The 20,434-nt window shown below is 36.3% G+C and overlaps 1 protein-coding gene across 2 annotated transcripts in view; it reads left to right on the top strand.

Annotated features, from left to right (window-relative positions):
• Positions 1-20,434, top strand: part of ipo11 (importin 11) — a 94,566-nt gene that overhangs the window by 7,661 nt on the left and 66,471 nt on the right. For both annotated transcript variants that reach the window (XM_062972389.1, XM_062972388.1), the window contains exons 2-7: positions 6,054-6,197; positions 7,591-7,691; positions 10,550-10,622; positions 13,066-13,269; positions 16,859-16,991; positions 18,833-18,891. In XM_062972389.1, the coding sequence (XP_062828459.1) occupies positions 6,054-6,197; positions 7,591-7,691; positions 10,550-10,622; positions 13,066-13,269; positions 16,859-16,991; positions 18,833-18,891 (714 nt within the window). The remainder of the gene's footprint in view (positions 1-6,053; positions 6,198-7,590; positions 7,692-10,549; positions 10,623-13,065; positions 13,270-16,858; positions 16,992-18,832; positions 18,892-20,434) is intronic.

Genomic DNA, 20,434 nt, shown 5'->3' with positions numbered 1-20,434 from the left:
GGCTACACAAGGTTATATTGTGTACTTTGTAAGTATTCTCAGATTTCAAAGATGGTAACAAATATATCTGGCCTGTAGCAAAGTTTTGCTGCTGAGCCAAAGGCAGCTTGCATAACATTGGATGGAACTAGTGCTTCATTCTTTTAAAATATTAATGTTTAATTACTGTATAAGTTTTGTTCTCTCTTTTCTTTTTTATTTCTGTTCTGATTGTTATGAGAGTGTGATGCACAGCATTCATCCATTAGACATATAACACTTGGTCATGTTTGGTATGACTCCCACACATTAGAAGTACAAGGGTGAATTCCAGAGGTGAAAACCTTTTCCAGCCACAAAGGCTACTGCTAGTCTTGTGTATTTGTATGGAATCACTGCCCGTTTCTATTTGTACCATTCGTATGGGCCCGTTTCTGTTTCCGTCTGTCGCTTACCGAAATGGGAACCTATATGAATGGGCTTTTCTGTCCAAGGTCCGGAAAAAAGAAAGATTTTTCGGGCCTTGGGTGGCAAAGCACCAGGGCCTGCCAGTCAGGGCCTACAGCTGAGCGGGCCCGACACTTGACTGTAGGCCCTGCGAGCTGGGCTACAAGCATCAAGCGCTTGATGGCTCCTAGGCTTGGCAGGCAGGCCTATGAGTGCCAATCACTTGATGTAGCCAGGGCCTACAGCCAAGCACTGAAAATCAGTTGACCAAATGGCTACTATTTCCCTTTTCCTTGCATTTCACTGCTTCTTTCGTTCTCGGGGTTGTACCATTTTGTGCCATCTGAATGGAAAGAACTGTACAAAACCACAAATCAAACAGATGAAACAGGATTCAGGCCCTACTCTAGTTCCTGCTTCTATAGCATCTGTTTCCATATTTATCATAACAGGAAGCAACAATCCCATCAGTGATCTTGGTAATGGTGGAAGCATTTATATCGGCTCCAGTCCCTAGCAGTGATCCCTGAATATTGTGGTATGTTTGAGAGAAGAAATGTGTATGTCTTTAGATGTAGGATGATATACATGTGAATATGTAAAGCTCTGCTTCTTCCAACCAATAAAGGCTATGGCCAGCATGTTTGACAAAAATCTTCTAATTTGCCCTGAGTCTATAGTTAAAAGTTTAATATTGTGAGAAAAAGTTTTGTAAGACTAGAGGCTACATCAAGTTATAAATGAAATGAATAGTTCATGGATGTCTTTGGATTCTTTTGAGATACCTTCAGATACTTTCTAATGCTCTTGAAAAAGCTTGCTTTTCTGAAAAAGTAAAGATGGGATGGGTTTCTGCTGTGTCCTCCCTCTGCTTTGATGAAGTCTGTCTTGTGGTTCTTTTAACATGAGAACCGTGCCATGCTATCCCATGTATTTTACCTAAAAGAAACCTGTAAAGCTTACTTCCAGGAAAGAATACACAGGATTGTCAGATAAAATTCATAGATCCATTACACAACCCTATGTATGTATTACAGTACTTGCAGTTTGAAACGTGCCAGTTATTTTCACAGCTCCAAATGTTGACTGCATATAGATATTATTTTTAACATACCAAGAGAGTGAAAGGAAAAAAAAAGTAAACTTTGTAATATTGTAATTGTGGCCCTTATGGTCAGGTTTAAAGCTTCTCATTGTAAGATGGTACTGTCTCCTTCCTATTTATTTATTTATTTGATTTGTATGGTGCCATTCTCCCAAATAGACCTATAAGTAGCTACTGTAGTGTCTCAGAGACCTCCGAGTCGTGACCCCGTCGCCATTATGGATCAGACCGAGGAAGAGATGGGGTTTCTGCCATTTCCCCATGATTCTGTTCCCTTCCAGATGTCCCCTGTTGACAGTTTTAGCCCACAGTTAATTAAAAAGGGCCTTGACTCACAGCCCGCTTCTCCAGAGAACGCTATGTTTGACCGCAAATTGTTTTGGGAAACATCTCGCGCGGAGAAGCAGAATTTGAGGAGAAGTGCTAGATTAGCGGAGAAAGCAAGCGTTAATTAAGCCGGTTCCCTTGAGAGTTTCCCGGGAGGATTGCATCTGGCAAGTTGTTGACTTAGTCCACTTTCCCTTGGGAAAGAGTGTTCAAACACCTGGCTGGAAAGGAGAGCGAAGTCCCATAAAAGTTCAGGGCGCCAACTGTTCTTTGCGTTGTTCAGCGTGTCAGTTGAGGAATTCACATCGACTCTAGTTCTGCAGCGTGCTACTCTCGAGTCGACCGGCATTGCTTCTCGTCTCCCTGTCAAGTCTGGACAGCGTTTCAGCTTTACCACAACTAACTTTGCCTTGCCTTGCATCCTAGCCTCAGATTTGAGCCCTGGAACTCTTTGACAGATCTTGCCTTAATCCCCACTCAAACAGCCTAAAGGTTTGAGTGTGTTTCGGTTATTGGATTTAAAACTTTGAACTCTAATACTGGATATCTACTTTCACATTACTGGACTATATTTGACCTTTCCTGAAAGGTCTACTGCTGAACTATATAGTCTGCTTAATTTTAGTTGTCTCCTTTATTTCCTTAATAAAGATATTAGATTTTATTGGCCTTCATGTCTGATTCCCAGTGCTCATGCTGCCCTGAGGTGTCACAGCTACTATGTAAAGGAACGAGGGAGCTTGCAAGTTTTTTTCAGTTAATTTTGTTCTTGTAAATGTATGAGTTTTGTGGATGTTGTGAACTTGAAAGCACAGTTAGGCTTATCTCGTAACTGTTGTTTATTACCATACAATTGTTTTCTCTTTTTAATTAGGGCAATTTGCATTTTGAAACTAATGAAACATTGAAGTTTTGTCATTCCTGCTTTGCTTTAATTAGATAGTTGGGTTATAATAATTTATCCTTAAAAGGGGAAAGATGTTGGAAAGCCATTTTTTTTCTTGAGAATAACTAATTAGAATTCTCTGTTCAGCAGAAGTGTTTACTTTTGCTCTTAAATAGATTCCTAATGAATTTCTGGAAAATTCCATAATCTATCTGTCTGATGTTTTTAATTAAATATGTATAAACATTTTATGGGTAGATTTGAGGTACTTGCATTATCTAGAGGAAAGAAATTAGTTTCCTTTTTTAAAAAGTCAGAATGGAAAAAGTGCATGCTACTTACAAGTATGTAAGTACAGTAGTTATGGGCAATTCTGGGAAACAAGAGAACTGCTTTAACCCCACAGAAGACCTTAGAAGATGACACCTCTCACTGAAACTCACTCCCCCATTTTTGGGTTCCTTTACATGTTTGGAAGGAGAGCATTTTCACCATGTTTAACAAGTTGTTCCCATTTACTTTGGTTTAAAAAAAATCCTATACTGCACCTAAAAAAACCTTAGAGAACATTTGTGGCCCACGGGCGGTATTTTGTCAATGCCTGCTGTAAAGACATTTTTATTAACTTTGTGATTGCAGTTTAGGTGATAGTTGCAGACCTCCCTCCACATTTGTGGGTTTCACATGCAAGATTTGATTATTCACAGATTATTTGCCCCATCTCAGCCCTACATCATTTTACCACTTTGATAACACTAGTGTCTCTGGTAGAAAATTGAACTTAAGCAGGCTAAGTAGGGGTAACCAACTAGCTATCTGCATCAGCCTTTGGAATTAGCAAGTACAAGTTGGCAGCATTAAATATCAAGATTTAATGGGATGGGGGACTTAATGGGGCGGGGGTAGAGATATCTGAGGTTTTTCCATTTTCATGGGGGCCTGTGAATGTGAAGGATATTTCATATTTTGCTCTGTTTTAGTTTCGGTTATAAGTGAAAACTGCACCAGCAGTTTATTACTATTTTATTTATTTGTGTGTTGTTTTTCTATCAGTGCAAGAGTTTCAGTATGGACAGCATTTGTATTTATATTTCTAGTGTACTTGGATTATTCTTAATTTTTTTGGTGCTTTTATTAAAGAGTTGTGCATTCATATTTCAAATAATTTTTACAGGAGCTATCACAGATTTGGTAGGTTCTTGTACAAAGTAGATTTGTAGCATTAATTTACTCTGTGACACTTGGAAAGTCCTTTGAGTAGCTTTTTTAGTGGAGGGACAGGATTCAGTTTCTTCTAGCTTCTCAGATGTTCAGGCATGCTACTTTCACCATGCATCTTAAGTGGCTAGTATACTGCCACAAAGGTATGACTGTAATTTTTAGAGAGATAAATGATTATACTATGTGTGTCTGTAACCACAGAAAAGAAGATGAGAAGTAACATATTATCTCTTGCTAAACTTCACCACTTTCTCTAATATTCCTCTTTTTAGCCCCATTTTTCTGTAAATATTTATATATTTTATTGTGTCTGGAAAATATGTAATAAACAAGGAAAATCAAATCTTGAGAAGTTGAGAAAGGAATCAGACTGTAGAGAGTGAAGAGTTGAGAGTACCCCAAACAAGAGTTTTATATTGTCTTAGGCCATAATTTATACATTTGATGTTCATCAGATGACAACCATCATGTATACATTTAGTATGACCATAATATAGTAATCCAAATTTAGTGCTTTTATTAATCACAGCACAAGTGCAGAAAATTTGGATCTTTTAGAGCTGGTTCTTTCTTAATATTTTGAATTCAACAACAACAATACTAATTTTATTTTTATATCCTGCCACCATCTCCCCAAAAGGATTCAGGGCAGTTTACAAGTGGGACCAAGCCCAATAACAACAATGTTAACCTAGTGAAAACACATTTAAAAACATAATAAACATGACAATCTGATTATACAATCAAAACAATAGCTATAAAACATTATTAAAATAAATCAAACCAATCGCAATAACCATAACCAGGAATATGGCAGGCAGATCAAAATTAGAGAGGGCTGGGCATGGGCTTGTGCAAAAAAAAAAAAAAAAGGACTGGCCTAACCATTATCAAAAGCACATTGGAATATCAATGTTATAAGTGACTGTATAATAATTTGTAGTATGTATTTTTATTCAGGCTGTTCAAAATTATTGTTAGTTCTCGTAAGTCCGATCAAATTAGTTAAATTTGTACTTACGATGTGATATTCAACCTGTGGGCTTGGCCCATGCCAAAAATATAAGAATTGAAACTTACCCAATACTTTTTCGTTTAAATTTTGTAAACCTCATAGGCCTCCCAAAATCAATTTCATTTTCAGTGCAAGCCAGCAAGGCAAAGCCTAAAAGGCTGCCATTCCTTTTTAAATTAATGGTCCCTCGCCATTAGGAGAGGGAAGCAGCAGGGAGAAAGCAGAGTTTACTGTGAAAGAGACTGAAAAACACAGCATTCTGGGAAAAGTAGTTTGGGAAGGCAAGGAGTCCTATGCCCAAGGGTTCAAATGACCCTGCCCTAAACAACATTTCCCAGAATTCTGCTCAGCATCAGAAAGTCCCAATCAGGATAGGGGAGAGTTTTGTCCCTCCATAGCAGCAGCCAGCCAGAGTTCCAATAAATTGTTGAATATGCAAAGAGGAGAACTGACTGATACTTTTAGTAAGTAAATCTCTGTGCTGGGTTGGGAAGAAATCCCTAATGGAAGTTCTGTTGGTTTATACGAGACTCATTCAATGAAATAGCTGTTGTGGCTGTATATATAGACATTTTTGTCAAAACGTTAACAAATTCCCTAAAATCAATAGATGTATGAATACTTCTGAAAGTTGGGGAGAGTGATCCCCTCTTATATTGTGTCATTGTATAGAAAATTCAAGGAGATTGCCCTTGTAGTTTTTTTTAAATGTTTATTAAAACTTTGAAAAATTCCCCAAAGCTCAGTGGATAAGTGAAATATTCTGAAACTTGATGGGCTAATAGTGGTAAATGTGTTCTACCATTGTAGCAAGTTTCACCCCAATAGATATAAAAATGAGGGGAATAGGAGCCCCTGATGTTTCCCCACTTGTGCAATTACTATTACGAAAAAGTAACAAAATTTCGTTACTCTCGTTATAGTAACGAAATTTTCACTAATAATACTTTAGAAACCCTTTAGAAATGAAATGCCAACGCCCCTTAATTTTGTAATGAGTCTTGAAATTTTTTTACACTGATTGCACAGCCCTAATTTTATACCAGTGTGTTTCTCTTAAATGTCTTTGACAGGTTTTCATGGATCTCAATAGTGCCAGTGGTGTTGTTCTTCAGGTCTTGACCCAAGCCACTAGTCAAAATACTGCTGTGCTAAAACCAGCTGAGGAGCAACTGAAACAGTGGGAAACACAGCCAGGGTTCTATTCAGTGCTGTTGGTAAGTTACAGTGCTAAAACAATTTCTTAAGTATTTTTCTTAGTCATCATTGTTTCTTCTTTTTCCTTCTCATTCCATGTCTGCTTTCTAAAGTGAAAAGCAAATGCCCATCACTGTATAATTATATTCCAGATATTTTTGGAGTGAAACTTCCATGGTCATTCACTAATGGCTATAGCAGCAGTGAGTTGCACATCACACAAATCTGGAGGGTTATAGTTTTCCATTGTTGTAAAGAGAAGAAAGATATATCTCTGTTAGTACTGAAAATATGCTTGTTATTTATTGTTGCAGTCAGTCTATTTGCAGCCATCTTTTAGTATATCTTTGTATAAGAGACAATCATAGATAGGCCCGGGGTGTGGCGCAGGCAGGAGAGCAAGCCAGCTGCAATTAACTGCAATGAATCACTCTGACCAGGAGGTCATGAGTTCGAAGCCGCTCAGAGCCTATGTTTGTTTGTCTTTGTTCTATGTTAAAAGGCATTGAATGTTTGCCTATATGTGTAATGTGATCCACCCTGTGTCCCCTTCGGGGTGAGAAGGGCGGAATATAAATGCTGTAAATAAATAAATAAATAAATAAATAGGCATTCTGCAAGAAGATGCAGTGCTACTCCATGGATACTTGGTCTTTTGTAATTTCTTATGACTTATTTTGTATTTCTTATTTCAAGTTTTGAAATGTAAAAGTTTGCTAACAGGCTTAATTAAGCATTCATTAAACGTGCAACACGTCTCCAACAATAACAAATCTAATCTTAAATAAAATTTTAGCAACCTTTCTAATCTGGCTTCCTATAATCATTAAAGTTATGATAATAAGGTCTCTTCAGCATTATTAAGATGTGATTAGGTCCCTAACTGCACACAAATTTAAATTATGTATGCATTAATTAATTAATTACGTATTTTAGAGATACCCAGAGACCATTATATTACTTTACATGCTGACTTGGAGCTTACACGAATAACCGGTTGTGAAAAGACTATTGTTTATTGAATGAATAGGATTGATCAAAGAGGGAGAAGCTTCCTAGTTTTCCAGGAACAAATTCAGTACAGACACTGCTCTTCTGCAATATTTTCCCTTGTTCAGACCATAACATGTTGGCTTATTCAGCCACTTGTTCACACATGAAAGACTTTTGCAGCATTAGCTGATGTTCTTACATGAATTTAATAAATAGTAGGTTTCAAAACAGGGAGACAACTGTCCAAACAGGGAAATTATAATTTCCAAAACACAAAAGGATTAAAAACCTCTCTGACTTTGGTTTAAGATCCCAATGAGCCACATTTCTCAGTTCATTCAAAATTGTCAACTACAGTTGCTAGTCTTAAAATGATGTATACATGTAAAGTATTTAAAATTCTGCTGAATTTTTTAACAGAATATCGTTACAAATCACACCTTAGATGTGAATGTGAGGTGGCTAGCTGTGCTGTATTTCAAAAATGGAATTGACCGCTATTGGAGACGTGTGGCACCACAGTAAGGAATATATTTTCTATCTCTGTTTTTGGACAGTGTTTGTGGTTGTTTGTTTTGCATTGCTGGCATTATGAGAAGAATATTGATTTGCTGGCTCATATTGGTAAAGGAGTGGATTGTACAACTATGCAGAGTGTTCCCAATTCAGTTCAGAACCTCATTTAGATTTGAGTCTGATTTGGTCAAGGTAGCTTTGAATTCATGTAAAATCCATTTTGAGATTTGCGAAACCAGATGGTCTTTTACTTACTTTTGGAAACCAAAGTTACTATTTTTTCCACACATATGTGTGTAAACTCCAATACAAAATGTATCCTAAAGAGGATATTAAACCAACTGTAGATAGATGTGGGTTTTTTTGCTTTTAACCTGTAAAGTTATGCTGTTTCCCAAAAACAAAACATTTTTTAAAAAACTATTATTTGACATATAGCAACAGACATGTGCAGGAGAGACGTTGGATTTTGGAAAATTTGCATATACATAATGAGAGATCTTAGATATGGGACTTAAATCTTATTACATATACACTTATACATGTTATACGTGTAGTCTGAAGGTAATTTAATAAACAATATTGCACTTATTTTGTGTATAAAGCAATGTTTGTGTACACAAAATCATCAGAAAGCAAAGGTGTCACTATCTCAACCCAGGCATCTGGATAATTTTGAAGTATTTCATATTTCTGGATAAGGGATTCTCTGTCTGTAGTCGGTTTGGAGGTTTCAGCCTAATTAATCTCACTAATCATCCCTAAAGCATTTGATGGTCCCACTGGCACTGTAAATGTTCATATCATGTCCCCTTCCTTCCTGCATCCCGTTTCTTCCATTATTTACTGCTTTAGACTTCAAAGGGATGTGTAGAACTGGAAGTTCTTGCTGCTAAGAAATTCAGGACTCTTTGCCCCTACATCTTGCATCTGCTGCCTGATTACAGGAACCTCTTTACAGTGAGAATTTGATGTTACATTGTCAGGAGCTTGAGCATCTGCTAGTGTTGCAATGCCCTGTTATTTTGCCCATACTCATTTGTTGCTTGCAGTGAAGGCAAACAATATTATATATTAGTATTGTTGCCAGATTATTATCACTAGCCTTAATAGAAATGCACTGTTTACCTAATTATTTTGGAACCCAAGTTCAAATACTGGCACTTACTTTTAAAGCCATAAACGACTTTGAACTGAAATGCTACAAGACCATATTAATAATCTGGCTATGTTTTGAGGTCTTATGTTGCTTAGTAGACATGTTTTTTTTAATAATGAAGGCTAGAACTAAAGAGTTAAGACTGTCCTTTGAAAATCTGTAAATATATTTTAAGACACATTAAAACATTTTTGTTTTCCCAGATGTTTTAAGCACCGTGGTGCTTTTGTTTGCTCTGCTTTTGGCCTATGCTATTGTTACTGTTATAGTTTTATTATATATTTTGATGTTTTATAGTCTTATATTTGTCCTTATTCACTATCCTATAATGTGATGAAAAACCATTCTGAGTACTTTTCATAGAATTATAGAATAATAGAGTTGGAAGAGACCACATGAGCCATCTAGTCCAACACCCTGGAGTTGGACTTGTTCCGATAACATTCAGCTATCTACATTTGTTTATCATTTATAACTTACTTGGTTTTTATAGTTATAATACATAGAATTTCTTTAGCTTATTCCAGAGGTTTGGGACTTCACATTTGTTATTTGTATAATTGGAAACTACTACTAATGAAGAAAAATGGTTATATCATGAAGCAGTTTCTCATAGGATGGCAAAGAATAATTTCTACCATCCTGCAGATGTCAGTATTGCACCAGTTTTCAGAAGGTCTTTCTTTTCATTTTAGATATCCACAGAAATGCCTATGTATAGATCATTTTGGATTATTTTTACTTTTGAATATATCTGTAATATGATTTTGGTTTTTTTTCAGCAGCTTCTATATTGTTTTGTGTTTTAATAATTGGTAAAATAGACCAAATGGGTAATATTTGGCCAATCTTTAAGTCCCTATTGACATCCAGAAATACATGTGATACAAATACTTGTTGATGCTAAAATATTTAGATGGTGGCATTTAATAGTACTTGTATTTGCAAATTAAATAGTTTGCCGGTAGTACACTAATTATGCCAACCATGTTTTCCACATGTTTAAAAAGAATAGAAAGTGCTATTCAACCTGTCTGTAACTGTGAGTAAGGTTTTACACAGGCTTTTGAACAAATGTTCACAGAACAGTATTAATGATTGCTCCTTTTCTTCTCCTAGACTTTGGATGTATCTTACACCTTTGGTACAATTTCTTACTTCACCTAATTTTAGAGTTTTAACAGATCTATATGCCATTTTCACTTCTGATTTTCTCATATAATGTAATTAAGTAAAATAGGCACATTGTATCATGTTTGAAGCTTGCTATTTCCCTACTTAATTCAGGGGAGTGTTTGTGGAATTACCTCATTTAATTTTTACAAGAAGCTACCTAGTACAAGCAACTGATCTAAAAGCACAGAATTTGCTTCACTGCTGAGTAGAAATTCAGATTATAATCCATTCCTGTCCCCTATTGGCTAAATTCAAAATTTGATAGCAATATGTACAGTACAAGATTACATAAAATAACATGGCAGGAATCTCAAGAGTATCAGTTTGCCATTTTGCATCTCTCTCCAGTTTCCAGATTATTCATGATTTGATTGAAAAATTTGGAGATTTCAGTAGCAGCCCAGTTGGCAAGCTTTCTTACATTCTTGCTTATTGCAAAAAGCTCTCAAAGTTTATGTTTTAAAAAATTCCAGATTATATACAAATGGAACGTTACTATAATGATGGTTTTAATTTTCTAACAAACAGTGCTCTTTCAGAGGAAGAGAAATCTACATTGCGTGCAGGGCTTATTGCCAATTTCAATGAGCCAGTTAATCAGGTTAGTGGTGATACAAACGATGAACATTAACATTCTAAGGATGTGTGTTTTAATTTGCAGTTCTGTTAAGTACTTAATTAAACGAATTTTGTTCTTCTTTATCCAGTAAAAGTTTGAGTAAATAATCCATGCCCATTCTTATAAGAAAATGATTCTTAATAAAAGTTCACCAGCATAGACAAGTGTGCTTTTGAACATGTAGAAGATCAATCTGAAATTAATAAAATAAGTAATTATTACTTTTGGGGGTTTCCTTTTTAAAATTATCATAAGAAGCTAAGGATTCTATTAATTAGGGATCTAAGGACCACAAGAAAAATGCAACTCAACATGAGCAGCCAAACAAAAACCATGCACTCTAGGATGCATAAACAGGAACATAGTAACTAACTAGATCAAACAGAGAAGACCAACCAAGATAATCAGAACTCTAAACCAAGCCTTGTGAGGAATAATTTAGAAACTGGATATATTTAGCTTGGAAAAGAGAAGACTAAGAGGTGACATGATAGCTGTCTTTAAATGTCTGGTGAAGTATTATGTAGAAAATAGATCCATTTCTTTGCTGTTTCAGAGGCTAGAATAATTAATAATAATCATAATTTTATTTATTACCTGCCTGTCCCCATGGCTCGAGGCGGGCCACAGCATAGTTAAAAACATACAAATACTATAGAAATTCTACAAACACACATTAAAATTCAGTTTCATAAAAGATACAGATCAAAGCATTTCTGTAAAATATACATTAATCACACAGGATAGAGACCGAAACACATGGCATGCTTTCAACTGGCTAGGTAGGCCTGCCGGAAGAGATAGGTTTTTAGTTGGTTTTAAAATTCCGACAGCTGATGTAGCTGTTTGAGCTCTTCTGGCAGGTCATTCCACAGTTGTGGGGCAGCCGATGAAAAGGTCTTCTGGGTGACAGTGGACAGTTAGATTATTTTCCCTGCTGCCCCAGCAGCTTGTTCAGATCAGCCGTACTCACCAATTGAAACTAATCCAGTATAATCCCACTCACAGAGTTGCTGGACACCTCACTGTTGTTTTCTGCTCCAATTACAGTATGTAAGTCTGCTCTTATGCAAGAGATTTTATCTGCAAAATGGTTGTTAAAAGCATCACAGTGAGCTACTGAAGGTTCTAAAACTGGGTTCGGAGGGGAGGGCACCTGGGTTAAGCCTCTCACCACTGAACATCTTACCTGGACTTGAATCTGCAGACGCAATGCTTGCAGAGAGGAAACCTTTCTTTACTGCAAGCATTGTCATCTTATAGGAGTGTTTTGTCACAAAAACATAAACCAATGGATTCAAATTATAAGAAAAGAGATTCCATCACAACATTAGGGAGAACTTCTTTACTAAGAATGTTTTGAGAGTAAAAAAGACTGCCTTGGAGAAGGTGGAGCCCTTCGTTGGAGGTCTTCAATGGCATTTGGGTTGGGCAGGGGGTCAGACTAGATGATCCTTGCAGTCCTTTCCAACACCTTCCAAGATTCCATTATTCTGCTCTATGAATTTTTTATGAAGCATATTTTAAAGGCTACCTTTTCCAACATGATGTCTTTTACCCTGTTCGTTTTGTGACATCATCTCGGAATTGGATTTTTGTTGTATGCTGTGTAAATGCACGCATGTAGAAAAGCATTATTTTACTTGTGTATTCAGTATACAGAAAGATGAACAGCTTAATGTGTAGAATGCAGGTGTGTTAACTTAGTTGCTCAGTTACAACAAAGTCTTGTGGCACCTTGAACACCTAATTTTATTCAGGAGAAAACTAAAGATAACCAGATTTCAGTATCACAGGAAATGAGTACTGCATTTGTACATGTATTCCAGCCAACAAGAAAATGTTTGTAGACAATATTGGGAGAGTCTTCCTCTCCAAGGCAAGTAGCAGATATCAATCTGCCTATAAAAACCCTGTGTTTGAGATTGGGAGGAGAAGGTTGAGTGTGCTAACCACGGAAAAAGACTGACTGAATGGAAAAGTGAAATGCAGTAATTTCTGTGAAGACTCCCTTATGTTAATTATTGTTATTTGCTCTTACAGCATCAGCCTTCAATTGCATTTTTGGATTTGCTATGTATAGCTTAATTCTTTATTGGCCAAAAATTCAATACAAACAGGAGGCTATTTCAAATGAAATTGAAACCTCTTATTTTGAACTGTAGCCGTAATGGTTTGTTTGTGTTTTCCGGGCTGTATGGCCATGTTCCAGAAGTATTCTCTCCTGACGTTTCGCCCATATACCTCACACCTCTGAGGATACCTGCCAGAGATGTGGGCGAAACTTCAGGAGAAAATACTTCTGAAACATGGCCATACAGCCCAGAAAGCACACAACAACCCTGTGATTCCGGCCTTCGACAACACATATAACTGTAATATCCATTTATCTTAACTAGAGGTGTTTCTTTGGTTGCCTTTGCAGATTGCCACTCAGATTTCTGTCTTGATTGCCAAAGTGGCTAGACTGGATTGCCCTAGGCAGTGGCCCGAGCTTATTCCTACCCTTGTAGAATCTGTAAAGATTCAAGATGATCTTCGTCAACATAGAGCTTTACTTACATTCTACCATGTCACAAAGACTTTGGCATCTAAACGACTTGCTGCAGATAGAAAACTTTTCTATGATGTAAGTCTCATTTCCAGTAATATGTCATTTAAGATGGACTAGTTTCTCCCACTAAGCATGATGTTTAATTGTTCTTGATCCCTACACAGTATTACAGTGCAGTGGTACCATACAACTGGGAACACTCAAAACATTTGACAAATGATGAAAACATTTGTTTGAATGCAACCCTTATTCTGGTGATGGCATCCTGTTAGCATAATTGATATGAGATTTATTTCAGTTTAGATTTTAAAAGTGTGATTTAGTGTGATTTTCTCAATCTCTTAAATGTGATTTTAAGTTCAGAAGCGGGCTGTTAACTGTTGCCATCTTAATTTTTCCTCTAATGAATTTTGCACTTCTTTTTCCTGCATTAACCATAGAGCTACACTACATGTGTATCTTTGTTACATTTAAACCAACTTCGAAAAGCTGACTCTGATTTCAAAGGAGAACCACTATGATACCCTCATGCAGGCGTAATACTATGGTTATGTGGATAGGAGAGCGAGACATACAGAAGCTTTGCACAGTATTTTTTAGGTTGTGAAAAGGGTATTGTCTGCTATATTTTCATTGTCAGGCTGAATGAAAGTTAAATAGAAAATGTAGCCTATAAACAGTATACATAACTGTGATTTGCAGGTCCTTGCTAGAGGAAAGTTACCCAACCTGTCTTTATGTAAATCCTTAAGCAAGGTTTAGAATTATAAATTAACCAAGACTGATGGAAACAAATCAAGTTCATACATTATATTTTGCTTACTTTTTATGCTAGTGAACATAATTTGTTTTATTTAATGAAGCCTGTGCTAGAGATATGGATGAATTATATTATGAAAATAAATATCCACGTCATGATGATTATAAAGTTCTGTAGTCTTGAGAATAAAATAGGTTTCTGACTTTTATGTGTATCACCAATCTCATAAAAGATGTTTAATTTTGATGAGATCTGCACCACAGGTTTATTGTGGGAAAGTATTTTTCTCCTACAGTAAACAATTTTTAAGCACAGAGAACCTGAATAGTGTGAAGGACAATTCATAAGGACAGCAGATGGGTTTTTTTTTTAATTGAGAAAATAAGGAACATCTTGATGCATAACACCCAAGATTCTGTCCTTAAGGAATTAATAAAACCAGAATACTCTCTGAAAAATAGTTGCATTTTAAGGCATAAATTCAATTATGTTGTAGGAAAATATTTATTTAATGTTTTAGAATTTTCAGCCATCTGTCCCTAACCTGCCATGTTTGGCCATAATTTAAATAATTGAGGTTTTTAATTAGTTTATATTTTGCTTATCTTAGCATCTGTCTTCAGAATAGTTTTACTCCTATAGTTATACCTGGACTATACCCATTCAGTCTCTGCAGCCACGTTTATAAGCCAGCCTAAATGTTCACAACAGCACTTTCATAATGCAGTATGTTATCACATCTGCAACATGTAGCCTCAGTAATACATATGTTAATATTTGAATTACATACTGCCACAATGTGGAGAACTGAATTTTTTTAATGGCAAAGGCCCACATCACATTTTTATTTTAACCAGGCATGGGATATATGTTCCCTTCCAGATATTATTCAATTGAAACGTATTACCCCATTGGCTATGCTACCTACAGCTGATGGAAGTTGGTGTCATGAATCTGAAGAGATACATATTCCAGTCCCTGATCTAAATTGTTGACCCTATTCACTATCCTCATCTATTATTGCATCTATATTTTTGGAAGAACAAAGTCTTCCAATTCAGCAAAATGTCATCTCATATATGTTGTTTTTCACTTAATGATGAGCCATGTTTTCTCTTTTCAATGTCAAACTGCAGTTTGTTTATTTATTTATTTATTATTTCCGGTATTTCTACCCCGCCCTTCTCCCCTGGGGGACTCAGGGTGGCTTACAAATTGGCAACACAGTGCCATCACATCAACAATACAATACAAAAGGCATTAAAAACTAAAAACATTTAAAACATCATAAAAACCAATATAAAATAATAAAACATTACCATGCACCGAGGTAATGTCCTTTCATTCACTAGACCTTGTTAATCCAGAGTCTTAAAAACCGACCGTGCCAAGCTCGAAAGTTCATTCATTGAACGCTTGAGCACATAGCCATGTCTTTAGTTTTTTCCTGAACCCTAGAAGGGAAGGAGCCTGCTGGATGTCACTGGGGAGGGAGTTCCACAGTTGAGGAGCCACCACCGAGAAGGCCCTGTCTCTCATCCCCACCAGCCGCGCCTGTGAAGCAGGTGGGATCGAGAGCAGGGCCTCCCCAGATGATCTTAAAGTTCTTATGGGCTCATAGGAGGAGATACGTTCGGATAGGTAAATTGGACCGGAGCCGTTTAGGGCTTTGTAGGTCAAAACCAGCACTTTGAATTGGGCTTTTGATATTTAAGATATTTATCTTAAATATCAAAAGGTTTCTTGTGATCTCTTACGATTTGAAACCAATAGGTGTTTAAAAATGCATGACAGCAGTCTTTATAATAGCCTAATATATCTCTAAGAGCTCTGAACTTTAATGTATGATATTGATTACATTATTGGTAGTGGCTTCCACCATAGCCATAGTCCTTGGTTTCAGACTGTTAAAATAAGCTTTCATGAGAGGAAAAAGGGGCTAGGGAAAAAGAGATCAGGGTGCAGTAATACTTAAACCTAATTCATACAGACGTCACAAATGTATTGTTAACTACATTTAGACTAGAATTGAGAGATATGTGGAAGTTGTTTTGTGATTCAGACTTCTTTTTACACAAACAACAACCCACTATGCCACTTAGCAAATGCTTTTGGATGGCATCCCAAAAGTGTTTGTGGCATGGCCTAGAATTCAGGGTCAGCAGTTCCCTCAGCTACTGCTATCCATTTGTAAGAACCATATGTAACTCTTTGGATCTTGGCTCTAATACAGCTGATACTTAGTTATAAATAAGGCTAAGGTTTTTTTTAACTGAAATCATCTGATAAGAATTAAAGCCCATAGATATAAAATTATAAATAGACACATTTAAGATTGCACTGAATCTCCCAGTAAATCCAAAGGAACAAGTTGGTCCCGACAAGCTTAAATCACATTGCTTTTATGAATAACTATAGACAGGGCGAGAGACAGGGCTTTTTCAGTAGTGGCTCCCCGCCTATGGAACGCCCTCCCCAGTGAAGTCAGGCAGGCTCCCTCCCTCCTATCCTTCTGTAGGAAGGTTGAAACTTGGTTGTGGGGCCAGGCTTTCGAATAACAATTAACCACACAAATTATTATAATGTACGCTGGAACTCAGTCAACAGACCCAGTCCTTTAAAATTGAACACGCCCATCTGTATTTTAGAATGTGTTTTATGAATGTCCGATGTAAGTTAATAATTTTTAACTGTTTTATAGTGTATTGTACAATTTTTATATATGTGTTTTATTTTAAGCTGCCCTGAGTCCCCTGTTGGGTGAGAAGGGCGGGATATAAATATTGTAATAAATAAATAAATAAATAAATAAAGTTCACAGCATTCCCTCACCAAAAGCTATTTTGGGTGCATTTATTTTATTTATATCAAGCTTTTTGAATAAATGTGTTTTTTCTATTGCAGTTAGCTTCTGGAATTTATAGCTTTACCTGTTCCTTGTGGAATCATCACACAGATACATTCCTTCAACAAGTTTGTTGCAGAGATGAAACAGCTATGAGTAATTCATTAGAAAGGACTCTGTTATCATTGAAAGGTAATTGACCTAATTGCAATAGTACAACATGTATTAAATCAATATTCTTTTTGTGTACCAGCAAGCTGACTACCCTATGACTGAGATATTTCCGAGAGGATCTGTTATTAGGAGTCTGATTCAGATCTTGCAAACTCAGGGGCATAGCTTCTATAGTTGAGCATCCACTTGTAATGCAGTCTTCCTATTGCCTGTATCTTTACCAACATCATTGCCTTTATTGTGAGTCACGTAATTTTGTGGTATGTGCAAGATAAGATAGCCTTAGCTTAGTCAGATAGGCTTCTAATGGAAGTTTATGCTTGATAGACTGGACCAATTTTTTTTCCTATTGGTGGTCCATGGTATCTGTAGAAGTCTCTAGCACTACATTATAAATTAGTCATTTTCATTGTCCTGTATGCAGTTGAATCACAAAACCGTTTGTACTTCTCTTTTGCTTTCCCCAGCCAATTGGGTGCCTCTTAGCCTTGGGATCTCATTTTTTCCCTTGTTTTGTTTTGTATTATGTCCTTGTAAAGTTTTTCAAGGTGAAAGTAATTTGGAAGTGGTTTTGCCAGTGCTGCTGTTTTTGTCTTTTTCTACTACTGCTGTCAGTGGTTTCCTTACCAGAGTTTTTGGGCTTCCATTGCTGTTTGATCTACCAGGCATCTTTTGCTGATATAGCCAATGCTCTCCCAAGGAGAGGAATGTATCTTCATCTATGTTTCCATTTGGGATTTTCTGCCTTGGGCAATGCTGCTAGAAGTCTAGACTCTTAAATAGGAGTCTACTTTCCTGACATTGTTATTCTTAGCTCCTCTGATACATTCAAACACCTGCCCTTGTTTAAAAAATGCATCCACAAGATAATAGTTCTATTTAAAGGGCGACAGTAAGATGAACTCTCCATTTTGGTCATTATGGTAATTCAAAGATGTAAATGTACGAATAAGAGCATCTTTTGTTTTGCAAGTCACTTTTTTCTCAGGGTGAATGCAAAAGTATACTTTGTTTCTTTTTGTTCTGTCTAAATGCAAAATTATACTTCGTTTCTTTTTGGCACTTGGAGCTTTTCTTTCATTTTAGGATTGGTCTCACAATAATGTGCTATTTTTTATTTTTTAACTTTCCATTATTTTTAGTAATGTGAAAATTCTTCTCCATATCCTTTTTATCATAAAGATACAATACACTGCAAAATGTAGCCATTTATATTTTATGCTGGCAGTATTCTGTACCCATCCACTCCTTGTTCCAAGATACTTTTTCATTATATTCTTAGCAGCCTTTGTTCTAAGGTGTGAGGCATTTTATTCATGTATATATATATATATCTCACATTGCATTTTTCATTTGTGAAATGTGGTGGAGTGGGTGAAAAGATCCTATTCTATTTTGCAACAAAAGGGCTTTCTGAATTATTTGAACAGAACTGTATTGTTATATAACCATTGACCTTAATAAAGACACTAAAATACATTTATTTAATTATTTGTGTCATATTTTCTTTGTTACCTATTAGTATTTCTTTAAATGCAGGAAAGAAATAAAAGTTAACAAGAGAGAAAAAAGATTTGCAGTAATGATTAATAATAATGATAATTTTATTTCTTACCAGCCTTTGCTCACGGCTCGAGACAGGTTATAACATTGCTAAAATACATAATCAATACACATAATAATATGAAAACACTCTGTAGATTACACATATTAAAACATTTTCCCATAAAACACATGTTAAAATACACAAAACAAAAGTTAGACATAGAGCAAAAGTTTAAAATTTGTTATTAAAACTATCTGGGTAATTATATGAGAGTACTAATATTTATGAATCAACAATATTGTTTCAATTTTAGTGTTGCGTAAATTTACTGTTCATGGATTTGTGGAACCCCATCGGAACATAGAAGTGATGGTAAGTGAACTATGTACTTTAATTTTCACAAGTATATATGCTTTTGTTGACCTGAAATCCACCTTGTATATATGTCTGTTTGTCTTTGATCTTTGTTCATCTCACCATGTCAACTGTCTGCTATTCTCCTAAATGAACTTCTCTATAAAGTTTCCCAGATGGTTGTGGATGCACGGTGGGCTGCCAGAAAAGGATTCCCCCTACCAATTCCACTATAGGAAAATTGCCTGGCACTCCCAGATTCCACACAGTAAAGTACATTCATCAGTAGAAAAAAACTGTTGGATCCTGACTTTTTAATTTTTGTAGTTAAAATATCTTAATCAATACAATTACAGTTGTGGCTATGGTTATCTAAAATAGTTTAGTTTCATGGGAAAATATTGATATCTTTATTGAAACATTTAAAGTTACATTTTGAAGACTGACCATGCAGATTTAGCATTTGTGTAGCATACTTGATGTGCCTAACATGTTCAAGACAGTGATAGTTGATAGTATGTGGAATATGTGAAATATTTTACATGTGTCTGTAAAACAGAGACAGTGTAACACCCCTAGACTGCGTGAGCACTGGAAACCAACACGGAGGCCAATAAACAATCTAACATCTTTATTAATGCAATAAAAGAATAAAACAAAAGTATGCAGAGTATATAGTCAAGCAATTGTTCTTATAGGAAAGATCAAAAATAGTCCAAATAAATGAAGTTATATGTCCAGTATTAGAGTCCAAAGTCTATAATCCAATAACCGAAACACACTCATACTCTTTGGAAGTTTGAGTGGGGAAACAGCAAGGATTTACCGGAAGATTCTTGAAGTAAAGTCCAGACAAGGATTCGAGGCTAGGCAAGGTAATTCGTGGTGGATCTGAAATGCAGTCCAAACTTGAACAGGAGTGAAAACGCAACTCCCGGTCTACTCGTGAGTAAGCGCACTGAAAAGCCGCTTAGGAGCTCGGAAACAAGGGACAATGTTCTTTGATTAGTCACGTTGACACCGCGATAGGGAGATCTCAGTGCAGAACTTTTATGGAAGTTCAAGAGCTTCCCCCCAACAGGTGTTTAACTCCCCAATTGTTCCCAGAGAAAGTAGCTGTTTCAACATGCCTGCCTCCCCGAACTTCCCAAGGGAAACAGTTTAATTATAATCGTCTCTCTCCGCTAATCTCGCGCTTCGTCTCGGAAACTGCTTATGGGAGCGATGTGTTTTGAGAAAGGACTTCCTATCAAACACAACACTTTCTGGGGAACCAGGCTCTGTTTCAAGGGCGTTTGTAATTGGCTTTGGCATGAAAATGTCAACAGGGGACATCTGGAATGGAACAAAATCTTGCTGAGATGGGAAAAAACCCATATCTTCTTCAGTTTGATCTATGATGGCTGAGGGGTCATGGGTCAAAGGTCCCTGAGACATCACAGACAAAGAGGAAAATACAGTATATTTCATTATCTCCTCCCACTCCCTACATTTTTATAGTATTAGCTTAAGTTGTAATTATGGAATTCAACACATTGAGGGAAGGGGGGATCCTGAAAAA

The sequence above is a fragment of the Anolis carolinensis genome, chromosome 2, assembly GCF_035594765.1.
Source record: "Anolis carolinensis isolate JA03-04 chromosome 2, rAnoCar3.1.pri, whole genome shotgun sequence".
Classification (NCBI taxonomy): Eukaryota; Metazoa; Chordata; class Lepidosauria; order Squamata; family Dactyloidae; genus Anolis; species Anolis carolinensis.
The sequence above is the reverse complement of the archived record's forward strand: the minus strand, read 5'-3'. Positions and strand labels throughout refer to the sequence as shown.